The sequence below is a fragment of the Amaranthus tricolor genome, chromosome 8 (genome assembly GCF_026212465.1).
Source record: "Amaranthus tricolor cultivar Red isolate AtriRed21 chromosome 8, ASM2621246v1, whole genome shotgun sequence".
NCBI classification, from domain to species: domain Eukaryota; kingdom Viridiplantae; phylum Streptophyta; class Magnoliopsida; order Caryophyllales; family Amaranthaceae; genus Amaranthus; species Amaranthus tricolor.
The window spans coordinates 22,070,748-22,084,384 of record NC_080054.1 but is presented as its reverse complement, the minus strand read 5'-3'; the positions used below and the strand labels follow the sequence as shown (position 1 = coordinate 22,084,384).

Genomic DNA, 13,637 nt, shown 5'->3' with positions numbered 1-13,637 from the left:
TTCTCCTCTCCCTTTAGATGGCAAGTATTTTCATATAAGGTGTTGTGCTCATATTTTGAACCTTATTGTTAAAAAGGGTTTGAAACTTGTTGATAATTCCGTGACTAAGTTACGTGCGGTTGTTATATATATTGATTCTTCTGATTTTCGACTTACAAATTTTGAGAAAGCTAAAATTGATAAAGGTTTGCAATCAAAGGGTAAATTAGTTTTGGATGTTTCCACTAGATGGAACTCTACTTATGACATGATTCATAGGGCTCTTGAGGTAAAGGATGCTATTGATTTATATCTTGTTCGTGAAAGGGATATTGATGTTGATATTATTTCTGAGAATGAGTGGGATACACTTCAAGATATTTGTGATTTTCTTGAGCCATTCTATGAGATTACCAAGCTTTTTTCTGGTTCAAAATATCCCACTGCAAATTTGTACCTTTCTTGCATAATATGTATTGAAAAGATTTTGACTGATTCCCACCAAGATCCTAGTGATGCTGTGAGAAAGATGGCTGCTCCTATGTGGGAAATGTTTGATAAATATTGGTCCGATCATTCTATGGTTCTGTCTTTTGCCTTTTTACTTGATCCACGTTTTAAGATGACTTTCCTTAGTGATTATTATTCTATGCTGTATGTACCTACTGCGGTTGAACAAAAGGTAAATGATGTGCTTGCTGCGTTTGTTGCTTTATATGAATGTTATATGAATACCACTCAATCTGCTCCTGTTGCACCCTCTCCGTCAAACCTTGGTCCTCCTCGTCCGTTCCAAATGCGCAAGTTACGTCATGATTTTCCTCGTATTTCTGCATCTAGGACGGCGAGAGGTGATGTGGACTCTTATTTGGCCATGTCTCTTGTTGTTGATTATGATGGTTTTGATGTTCTTGAATATTGGAAGGGACAGTCTACCTCTTATCCAACACTCGCACTAATGGCTAGAGATATTCTAGCCATTCCAATTACTTCTGTTGCATCTGAATCTGCTTTTAGTGTTGGTGGTCGGATCCTTAACAAATTGAGATCTTCTTTGTTACCAAAAAATGTTGAAATTTTGGTGACAACGCGAAATTGGCTATTTGGGTTTGAACCCGAGGAAAATGCGAAGGAGATATTAAGTGTTATTGAGGAAAATAACACTGATCATGATGATAATGCTTCAGGTAAATGTAGTGCTCTATGAAGATTTTTTTCTTGTAATTGGGTTTTTTACCAAATTATCATATCTGAGCGCCCAATTTATATTTTATAATTAATTTATATTTTTTTTATTTTATTTATTATAACTTTCTGTCGTTTTTCCATCTCATGCTCTTAATCATAATACTCAGTATCTGAAAGTTGTTACTTTTATATGATCTTAAGGTACACTAAGTTTGGTGGAGCAGTTCCTTACAGATTATTGAAAGGCGGTGTCGCATTGAGGACTAGGAACAGGAGATCTAAGGTGGTGATGGAAGAGGAGGAAGAAGATGAAAGTGATGAAATGAGTTATACTTCTGAGAAAATTAAAGAAAAGTGATGAAATGAGTTATACTTTTGCAATTTCTTATGCATAACTAAAATTTGGAAAAGACTTTTTGTGTAGTTAGGATTATTGATGTTTATATTATTGGTAGGGAAAAAAATGTAATGGATCTATTTTAAATTTCGTCTAAACTATTAAATGAAATGAAAGTGGTTTATCAATTTCATAGGTTAATATTTTGTATTGGTTTATATTGTTATATGTTGATTTTAATACAGTATTAATTAGTCAGCAAATTAACCTGAACTTGGTAATTATATTGGTTGCAAAGTATGAACTATGTTTATGCAATTTTGCAATTTCTGAGTTTTGTAAAATTTATACTTAATTTTTTAGAAAAGAAAAAGGCTTTACTAAATTACTGAGTTAATATATATTAACTTATAATTTATATATTTATTTTATAAAAATTTATATTTAATTTAATTTTTATCATATAGAAATAATATAATTAAGTTTAATTTAATTATTTTATATAAAATTTTATTATATTTTGACAACTTAGAAGAATTATGTAGATAAGTTCGGTCCAAAACAGGTTCGGTACAAAACAGGTTCCAGGTTCGGTATAATACAGGTTCGGTACAATATAGATTCGGTCAAAAACGGTCGGTTAAAAACGGGTATTAAGCGGGTCGAAAACAGGTTTCGGTCTGAAAACAGGTTCGGTATCGGTCGGTCACGGTATGATAAAAACAGGTCGAAAACGGTTTTCGGTTTAAAACAGGTTCGGTACCGGTTGGTTTCGGTATGTGTAAAACAGGTCGGAAACGGTTTCGGTCACCATTCGGGTTCGGTAGCGGTCGGTATCTGGTCACTTGTATTCGGTCAAAAACGGGTTCGGTATCGGTCGGTAACAAGTCGGTAAAACAGGTTTCTGACCACATTTACAGCCCTAAGTACAGGTATGATTATTTGTCACATTTCCTCATCCAGACCCTACTTTCGGGCGAGATATTAGGTATGATGATGACGACTATTTTAAGAATATAAATTTAACACATTTACAGTAGTATACATTAAACACGTTCACAATACTATAATTGAAAATTTTATACTATATAAATATAATTTATACTTGCATTATTATATGAAAATTGTAATTTTATGAACATTATTATAAAAAAAAAAAAAAAAAAAAAAAAAAAAAAAAACTACATAATGAACTAAAAACCAAGGGGAGCTGCAACTGAAGAATATAAAAAAGACGGTATAAAAGTGTAAATTAGCAATGTGCACCAATATTTAATACTTGGAACATACAAAGCTATAATGCCCCATTCACAAAATAGTCATATTGGTGGATTTGTCGATCTGCGTTTACTCGGTCAGCGTTGAGAGGAACAAACAAGAAAGCAAACACGAGTTCAACATGGCTCTCTTGTAATGCTCATTTCGTCATTTCATAAGCTAAGATTTCATAGCTCTATTCAAAGCGTCGAGTACACTCTGTAGCGTTACATCCTGCACAATCACCACTTTATCCCTCGACTTGGAACCTGAACCGATAGAAACCTGCCGCTTTTTTACACCTAAGACCTGCATTAAGAACATCGCATTAGAAGCTTAGCCAACTTTATCAACAATGTCGTGCACCAAGAACAGGATCATCAAAAATTATACATAAAACAATAAAACATGGATGAAGAGATTATTCTGTCAATTTGCTATTTCTATAGGATCAAGTTTTGGTAACCATACATGGAAGGCGACTTGGAAGTAACCCCTACCCCTGTTTTCCGATGACTATCTAGGAGGATTGAATTGTTCGAAAATAATACAATCGATATGGAATTACTTACAAATTTCGCGTAATCACATATAAATCCAACCACCCCTTTCCAACCTTCAAGCATAACTGATTTATAAACTTCATTCTCCCTTTTGTTTTTTTTAAATGACAGGAATACAGGATATTCACAATTCACTACTTTGAACTAACAAGATGCTTGAATTATAATGTAAAAGCAATAAATAAAACCGGCCTGGATTTTCTATAAGGCCGTAGCTTTGCATCCATAAGTTTACTCTGCCCCTCGCCGAGTACTTTCAATTACAAAATTAAATTCTAATTTCTAAATAGAGAAATTTCAAGTGCAATCGAACATTAAACTTGGGGAAATGCCTATATTTTAAACATTTCATTGTCTTAATGTCATTGAGTGGCTCAAACATAGGCAGTGAAATGCCTATATTTGATAAAATGGCCATTGTCTTTCTTGAGTTATCGAACACCTATCTCTTACTCCACAATTTCTGTTAAAAACTTCAAAATTTAAGCAGAAGCTTTTTGCCTCACAATCTAATGAAGGCTTAAACCGGGCTGCTTGAGATGCTAAATTGAAGAATTAGGCACCAAAATTGGTTTGTATAAGTTGAAAAGGTTTCACGCCTAAGCACAACCAATAGCCTATACATCTAAAATATAAACACAAGATGAGTCTCTTAAAAAAGGATAAGAGATAGATATATAGTACTATTTCTTTTTTAAATTGCCCTCCATGCAAATATTATATACACCAAATTGAAGCAACCAAGATAACTCACAATCAATTTCACAAATTCCAGGCTTCATGAAGGATTGGTACATGGGAGCATAGAACAAGCTTTCAATTTAGAAACCTTTTATATCTTCACAAAATACTTCTAAATAAGTGCCACATGATTCGCTAATCTTTTTGCAATCGCAAATCGAGACAATGAATTTTGGTTGGTCTTGAGCTACTTTTAGACCATGTTGAGTGAATAACGAATACGAAAAACATATTAATGAACAAATCATGTTATACTGTTCCAAACTCTTTCACCTCAATAACAGTCTGATATAGTAGCACATAGTTCGGTCCCTTTTAACAATAACGCAACATGTGGTAACGGTCATGATTGCAGTAATGGAACAATGATGTGGTTATCATAACACCTAAATATCAGTCAACACCATTAGATATCCTTTGATACAATCCAAAACGCATTTTTTATAACTCAAAAGCGTGGGAAATGTCACTACGCTTTTTATTTTTTGAAAACCTTTACAACGCGGCTAATGCAATGCGACCTTGTTTTTGGAATGTGCTTTGTACAGAGATTTCTAGCCCTTGGGTGGAATGGAAACATATGTTGAATCGGTTTCACACTCTCTGAAAAGGTGAAAACAACTCAAAACATGATTTGATTGTATTTAGTGGATATAAATCGCAGGAATGTTTGACCATACGGCCCATCAAGGTGAAGAAGAATATATAGGAAGCATGATGGAGATGATAGAATGTCCAAATATGGAAAAGGGCCATTTTAATCCAAAATCGTTGTGAGTCCTCTGAATTATTTGAACAAGCCACTATATAACTTTTCCTACGCAGTCGTCGTACAAAATCTAAACACGAGGAAGAAAGTTTTAGTTGATGCTAAAAAATCTAAAAAGAAGGTTTAACCAGGTCTTAATTGCTCAAGATACTCGAGTGTAGAGTGTAGTACCAAAACTGAATTGTTCTGATAATGTTTTGAAATGAAAATGTTTGTGATGGTTTTTATTATATGTTGAAGAGGTAAAATATAGAATCAAAAACTATATAGCCTATAAATCTAATATATCTACACAAGATTAGTTGCAAAGATTTGTCAGCAGAACCACATCATATCATATTCATACATAAGTGAAAAACCGTTGAGTACACGTTTGGCTGTTCCCTGCAACAAATATTTTATGAACCTTTCCATAATCTAGTCATCATTCGGGTTGTTCAATTATTGTTTGATACAACATTCAAAGAGAGCAAGAGGACGCCCAAATTAACGCTACCCCTCACTATTGAGTTATGCCTTCATTAGCTCCACCCTTTGCTCACTAAAGTAATTAGTCTGATTCCCTTTTGGTTTGTAACCTTCAGACAATGTATAGATTGTTAGTCGAATGGTTAAATTTCTCTTTGCCAAGGAGAAGACGCGGGTTCGATTCCCGCTATCCGCTCAAGGGAAAGTAATTTTATTTAATTTACTATGAGAATATTAAATATAAAGAATTTGGCTTATAGTTATAGTGTATGATGACAGTGTAGTGATTCTATCCATCTCGGTCTTTTTTTTTCTCTCACTTCAAAATCAAAACAAAAAAACCTAATTACTAAATTAACATGTAGACTTGTAGCTCAGCCGCCTTCACAAGCATGAATTTTTGTTCAATGAAGTAATTTTCTACATATTCTGAAACTTGGATAAGTTGACTTCGCACGTTTTTTGTAAATCAGAATATGAATTTGATTAATGTACTCTTTTCAATTGGGATTGTTATTGCAATGTATGTTTCATCTAGATGGATGACAAGAGACTGTTTTCTAAACTTGACAAGAAACTCTTTTGCTAGATTATTTTTATCCATAAGTACAAATCATTCATTTCCCTGATGTTTGCTTGAATTCCATCAAAATAACGCTTGGTGCTTTATTCTCTTTGAATTTTAGTTTTTGGATTGACGAACTTGATTAGTTCACTCACCTTTAGTATAATTTCACATACGACATGTATAATATGGGATAAACCTTCTAATTTATTAAATTGACTTTCCTCATAATACTACTCACATCACACAAGTTATCATTAATTTAAATAAAATTAATGATAAACACATAGTGTTGCCTCATTAATACCACGGAGCTAATTAGTGTACAAGTTTGATGCTATCATGTGAACAAAAGCAAAAAAAAACCACATGTCGCATTTCCCCAAAGAAATATCCCTTAACTATATTACATATAGAATAATACTTGCACATATACACTCTGAACAGTGCATTTCTCTGGAAGAATGGCAGGTCAAAAGATATGAATTTCCAATGCCTTTGTGATTGTAGGTTTGGCTTTCCCTTATGGGGCCAAAGATTTATAATTCTTCGATTTCGAATTATAATAGACTATATCAAAATATTCATTAATCATGTGCACTTCTAATCTAGAATTTGCAAATAATGTTCGCTACCAAGAGCCATTCAAAAACAACCTCTTTGTTTTCACTAAAAAACATAAGATTGCGTACATTCGACTCCTCCATATATCACCTTGGTGAGAGCCAATTGATGGCATCGGGTTATTCACATTTTATTATGAGATTGTAGGTTTGACAAAAGTAGAAACAAGACGTTTATTATTAGTGAAATGCCTTGCAAATTAAGTTTATTTTTTTTCCACTTCATCAGACTCCTAAGCTCCCAAAACACAATTTCTTCAAAATTTTAACTTCATCCAACAAGATATCAAGCTTAACGTGGTCCACATTAGAGCACCAAAACACCCAAAGAGCATATGAATGAATTGAAAACAATGATATCAAATTAGCAAAACATTGCAAATTGATTTTATACACAACATCATAGCATGTCTATGCAATAAAATTTTAATCATGATCAAACAACAAATTTTAGGGCAAAATCCAAACTTAGGGATGGCAATGCAGGTGGGGTGCAATTTCGCAGGTTTTGCACAACATCGACAAATTTGTGGGTGGTGAGCAGATATGTCCATCTGGGCGCAGGAAAATCTAAGCATGGCGAATTAAATATATTATTATAGGGTTTTCAATTTACTTTTATTAGGGTTTCACAATCAAATGACGTGGTTTATTGCCTAGGCAGACTCACTTATGAAAAGTTACACCCGCTTTGAGTGGTGGCTAGGGTGGGTATGAAGTCCTACAACCTCTCCATATTGGCCCGCTCAGGCCATATTGTTCATTGCCTTAAAATTTATTCAACGACAATTTAACTTCTATAAAATATGGTATCAATAAAACAATTCTCACATGAAAAAAATCGAAAATTTTGGCATGCAATTGGTTTGGGATGGGCAATTAAAGATCAAAAAACAAAATACCCAAATAAATAAAAAGGATAAAAGGACATACAGAGCTAATAAAATCAAGCAAAGCGGAATTAGCTTCACCATCTCTAGCAGGAGCATCGATCTGTACTCCAACTGCGTCCTCACTTACATCTATTTATTTTTTTCAATAATTATTCTAAAATATATTAATAATTTGTTTCTGGAAAAAACTCAGAGAACAAGTAAAAGAGGGAAAATTACCAGTTATAGCTGAGAGTTTGGAACCGGGTTTAGCGTGGATGGTAATGGCGACGGAAGAAGGAGATAGTGATTTTAGACATGATGGAAAATCTCTGGGTTGACTCGGACGAGTCGGCTCACTGTTTCCTTTGCCTTTCTTTGCCGGTGCCATGCCTAAATATTCGACCTTTATGCTTTATATTTTCTTCAGTTCTATTTTAATCAGTTTTTAGAGACTATTCCTAGAATATTGCAAATTAAACAATTAATTTCCTTTGCTTGAAATGGGAAATTATTTCCCACATTACTGTCCACGTAGGATAGGTGTGAGGAATTTTTTTTTTTTAATATAACCGCTACATGAAATGGCGTTTTGTGGATTTTTATTTAAAAAAAATAAAAAAATAAAAAAAATTAGTAAACCGCTACTTGAAGTGGCGGTTTTGTAGCAGTACAAAACAGCAGCTTCGACATTTGCATTTCATTTTGCTCTTCTTCCTTGTTGCTGCTGCCGGTATCACCCTAAAAAAAAAATTTCTTCACTCTCATTTACTTCAAATTTACAATTCCTCTCATTCAACTAAACTAATCAACTACATTCCCTTCTTCTCCTTGTGTACTAGTTCATTTTCATCCTCATTTAAGGTATGAATAAAACCCTAATTTTTTTTCAATATGCTAATTGTTTTTTTGTTCATTGTTGTTTTGATTTGAAGTTATAAAAACGTTAATTATTGGTTACATTCTATTGTTTTCATGATTTAAGCTTACATTTTACACATTTGTAGTTGAATTTTAGGATTTGTTTTATATGCATATAAAGTGTTTGATGAAATGCTTCAATGAAAGTTTATTACTTTGTAGGGTTAGTTTAATGGTTTTTGTATATATTCATGGTATTTTTAGCTTTTATATTTGAAATGAATCTTATAATTAGTGTTCTAATACCTTAGTATCACAAATTCTTGTATTCAATTTACACTTCCCGTTATAGTGTATTGGGGTGAGGAAGTCATGATATTGGTTGCAAATTGGTAGCAAATTGGTGGGGATATCACATGAAAGATCATTATCCCATTGAAAAACATGTTGAATTGGTTGCAAATTTGGATAATGCGAGGGAAGTCATGATATTTTTATGATTTTTATAACACTTATGGCGATGAAAAACACGTAACAGCGATCATGGCGATGCCAGGCCCAGTTGATCCATCAGTGCTTACGCTTCAGGTGACACACAGGAGCGTAGCTGCGTGGGAGGGCTCCACTGCCCAATTGGTTACTCGTCAGCACTACCAGGCGAGTACATTACAGTAGGAGGTGGATGACAGGGTATTAGAGGTAGTCGAACTAGCTGGTTTCAGATACATTCATAGGTTGTTGGGCGGGGGCTTAGAGCTCGATCGAGCTCTTATCACTGCATTGGTGGAGAGGTGGAGGCCAGAGACTCATACCTTCCACCTCACAGTTGGCGAGGCAACGATCACGTTGCAAGATGTGGCAGTTATAATGGGACTGTCCATCGAAGGTCAAGCAGTGATAGGCCATAGACACCCGACCTCAACTACATGCGATCGATCGAAGGACTGGGGACAAGAACTACGTCCTACGACATAGATCGCACGTAGATGCGTGGAATGACCAAGCATCAGAACTTAGGTTGTGTCATCATTAGTTAGTTACTCATGCAAGTTTTCTTGTAAACGTAGCCTCATAAGGCATGCGTTATAATCAGTTGAGGGCTATATATACATAGGTTCTCCCCTTGTAAACTCATTCTTGTTTCCTGAATTTTAAGTGAAGTGTTTTCTTCAACATTGTGAGTTGTGTTTACAAAGGGAGTTAGGTGGCCTAATTTTGTCCTAAGAGTTTTGTTGTGAGTAAAACATTGAAAACCACAGAAAGACTCCACAAAGGATTGGTGAAGCCATATGTGAGAGTGAGAAGCATGAAGTCTGATCAGTGTGTAAAACCGAGAGGGTTTGCATCAAGAAATGTCCATATACTGATAATATAAGAGTTTTCTGATTCAAGATTGTGTGTACAACTTCTGCTGCATCACTCAATTTCAATATCCTTATTAATTTCTTATTTTTTAAAACCAAACTTTGTCTATTAACACTTTTCATTTTAGTTTGTCTAAACAAAATGTGAATCAAACTAGAAAATGAAATGCAAATTGATGAAACCCAAACCCTAAACCTAAATCTTGTATTCACTATTCAGCTTAAAAGAATCAAAATTTTGTATTCAGCTGAAAATTAAATGTTGTATTCAGCTTAGAAGAACTAAAATGAAATAGAAAATGAGATAAGGAACATAGTAGAGAGTGAACAAAAGAGAAAGAAAATGAGAGGAAGCGTGAAAAGAAAGTTTGAGTGGACGATTTTTAATAGCTTGAAGTTACATGTGGAACAATTTGAGCAAGAGACATGCTAAGTTAGCATAAACGTTATTTCTAAAATGTAAATAGTGTAGATGTCGTAGACTCTTTTTATTGAGTTTAGACAAAGTTTAAATGAAGTTACGTAAACCTTGTAACTTGTTGTTTATGTTACATATAAAAATATACACGAATCGATAAACATAGTCAAATTATCTAACAAAGGTAAAAGGATTAAGAGAGTAAGGTAGAAGGTATTCACTTATTTTAGGTCATCATTCATGTTCTATGATTTCTTAAAGGAACTAATTTAAATCAATTATGTATAAAATGTGAATATGAAACTACCTTCTCATGAGTCTTTTTTAAAAATAGCTGTAGCACATAGCTTTATAATATAAAATCTTACTCCGTTTTTCTGTATGAGAGTGCGGCCAAATCATTTGGGGTGAAATTGGAGTGGAGAATAAAAATAAACAAATGGATGATAGAAATGAGTGGTTACATGGATAGAGTAAATATATTTCTGCATCAGATTTAAAGAAAGGAAAATAGAGTATGGCCGAAAGAGGAAAGGGTGCACAGTGACACATTAAAAGGGACATAAGGAGTACACAACATGATTGAGTATCAAACATTTGCCTATCAACAACCAGTTCCACAATAAAATGTTTTACATGTACAATTCGTTGCTCTATTTTAATATAGGCAGATAGTTTACTTAAAAAACAAGTCTTAGAGTAGGCATGCAAGAGAGAAAGACAATAATAAAAGAAGCACTGTTGTCTAACAAAACATGAGTGACATAGGAGACAAATATTAGAGTAGGCATGCAACAGAGAAAGACAGTAGTACTTCTAGAATAGGTGTTGTTGGCTAACAAAATATGAGCAACACAGGAGGGAAAAGGGGCTAAAAAAGATGCTAAAGCACCACAAAGTGAATGCAGATTCAACAATCAAGCATTGTCTGGATCATTTATAACAGAATCAGCACACAATGAGTTATACTGTGATAAAGTAGTAGTCACTAAAGTAATAATCTCTAAATTGAAACTAAAGGCAGTCAGTTCATGCCGATGGAATGTGATAAAGTGAAAAGTCTTTAAACCTCTTTGTTTTAAAAACACCTAAAAATTTGTAGATTAATGTGGCAAACATTCACAAAATGCATTTACCAATTAGTCATAATATATTACATTGGCTAAATATATAATCAATTAACTAGCCTAAAGACAATATGGATTAAAACAATAGCCTAAAGAAGGCCTTATATGGATTAAAACAATCTCCAAGAGCATAGTTTGGGAGATTTACTCTTACTATGAAGAGATTTTGGGTATAGACAAAGTAATGCAAACAACACTTGATTCTTGAAGACACATGATAAGAAAATTACATGTCTAATAATATATGTTGATGATATGATAATAACAAGTAATGATTTGGAAGAGATAGCAAAGTTGAAAGGAAAACTATTTAAAGAGTTTGAAATGAAAGATCTTGAAAATTTTAAATACTTCCTTGGAATTGAGGTTCTCAGATCAAAGCTTGGAATATTCATTAATCAAAAGAAATATATTCTTGATCTTCTTGCTTGTACAAGGAAGATGGATTGCAAGCCAGCGGAAACTTCAATGATAGCTAACCATGGTTTACAAATTGTTGAGGGAGCTAAGTTGGCTAATAAAGAGCAATAACAGAGACTAGTAGGTAAACTTATATATCTTTCTCATACTAGACTAGGCATTGCATACGCAGTAGGAATTGTAAGTAGATTTATGCATCTTCCTCTCACAAATCATCTCGAAGTTGTCATGAGGATAGATAGATATCTCAAAGGAACGTGTCGGTGTGGCCGAGGTATTTTGTTTAAAAAGAATGGTAATCTTGATTTATTAGCCTATACTGATGTCGATTGGGCAGGAGATAGAGATGGAAGAAAGTTAACCTCTGGATATTTTACTTTTGTTGGAGGTAATCTAGTGACCTTGAAAAGTAAGAAGCAAAAGGTTGTAGCTTTGTCTAGTACTGAAGCAGAATTCAGAGGTATTGCCAAAGGGAAAACTGAAATTTTATGGCTCCGGAAGTTGATAGAAGAACTTGATTTTCCTCAAACTAAACCATGTAAGCTTTATTGTGATGATGAAGCTGCAATTAATATTTCAGAGAACCCGATTCAACATGATCTTACAAAGCATGTAAAAGTAGATCGTCACTTCATAAAAGAGAAGCTTGAAAATAAAGTCATTAGTCTTCCATCTGTCACATCCAAGGACCAGATTGCGGACATTCTTACAAAAGCAGTGATAACAGAAGTCTTTGAAGAGACACTTTGCAAGTTAGGTGTTCAAGACCCGACTACTCAACTTGAGGGGAAGTGTAGAAAATAACAGTTAAATTTAGAGTTTTATTAATTTTGAACTTCCTATTATTAAGGAAAGTTGTTAGGTTATTTTTAGGAAAGTGTTAGTTTTTTCTTCCGGTTAGTTTTTTTGTATAAATAAGGCTTGTTATTCTTTTTCCTTTCTTATGATGTGAATATAATTCTAAAATCAAAAATATCTCTTGAGTTTTATTTTTCAATACAAAAAATAAATTAATAAACATGATCAAAATATGATTAGAAAGCAGAAAATTTCCCCAATCATCCAATTGATTATCATTCAGGCTATATGAGAATGGACTACAAAATAAAACACATCAAAGCATGAAGTAAAGCAGACACTTTTATAAAAAAAAAAGGGTGAAAACAGACACTTTAATGATGTTAATTGTTAGAATATTTGGGGGAAATTTTTTAATGATATTGCTTGATCAAATTTATTTTAGTTAATGGAAAAATGATTAACTTATTTCTTATATAATACATTTTTTTACTTCCACTGTCTTTAGATTGTTTATATGTAGAATTATACACAACTAAAAATTATAAACATTTCACATTATTAAAATATGCAATGAGAGAAATAAAATAAGATCTCACACGACTTTATTTTTTCTCGTATAATAGCTACAATATGTAAAATATCATACAATGATGAACAATACAAAACTTAACCGAGAAATCATATTTTTAATCAACCCTATATTTTGAAGAAAAAATTGACATTAATAATTCAACATTTTAATCATTCTCTGTGAATAATCTCACATTTGGAATTTTTTTTAATAATCCAACCTTTGTGATAAATTTGCCCACAACATACCGTATTACTATTATAGGTAATAATAGAGTATGTTACTTGCAAACTAAAATAAAGGTTGAATTATTCACACCGAACTAAGGGTAAATGTTGAATTATTAGAAAATAATCTAAAAATTATATTATTCACAGCAGATTAGTAAAATGTTGGATTATTAATTTCAATTTTTTCTCTTCTAAATTGAATTCAGATTCAGCCTTTGATCTTAACTCGACTCTATAAGAGATCATTGTCTTAGTGCCCAAGATAGAAAATTCAACTCAAGCTTAAAGAATTTTTTATGAGAGTTTTTTAAAAGTTTCATGAATGAATCAAATTGTACTTCAATTTCTATGTAAAACAAATACAGAACCAAAAACAAAAAAGCAAAAACTTGTTCTTTCTTCTGCTTTTTTAACAAAAAAAAAAAAAAAAAAAACAATTTTAGTTGTCCTTTTTTCCCTTGAAACTATGACCATAATTTCTTA

At 32.9% G+C, this 13,637-nt stretch overlaps 1 protein-coding gene across 1 annotated transcript; it reads right to left on the bottom strand.

The window, feature by feature from the left end:
• Nucleotides 1-2,628: 2,628 nt before the first annotated feature.
• On the bottom strand, nucleotides 2,629-7,816 carry LOC130820181 (uncharacterized). Its single transcript, XM_057685452.1, has 3 exons — nucleotides 7,603-7,816; nucleotides 7,424-7,512; nucleotides 2,629-3,070 (listed from the first exon to the last, which is right to left on the bottom strand). The coding sequence occupies exons 1-3, from the start codon at nucleotides 7,751-7,753 to the stop codon at nucleotides 2,942-2,944; spliced, it is 369 nt and encodes a 122-aa protein (XP_057541435.1). The 5' UTR covers nucleotides 7,754-7,816; the 3' UTR covers nucleotides 2,629-2,941.
• Between the last annotated feature and the right edge of the window lie 5,821 nt (nucleotides 7,817-13,637).

Excerpts from the sequence above, each read along its gene's own strand:
- LOC130820181 (XM_057685452.1), bottom strand. The coding sequence starts at position 7,753 with ATGGCACCGGCAAAGAAAGGCAAAGGAAACAGTGAGCCGACTCGTCCG. Across the intron at positions 7,513-7,602 it reads CAAACTCTCAGCTATAACTG|ATGTAAGTGAGGACGCAGTT; the intron begins GTAATTTTCCCT and ends AAAAATAAATAG. Across the intron at positions 3,071-7,423 it reads TGCTTGATTTTATTAGCTCT|GTCTTAGGTGTAAAAAAGCG; the intron begins GTATGTCCTTTT and ends TTCTTAATGCAG.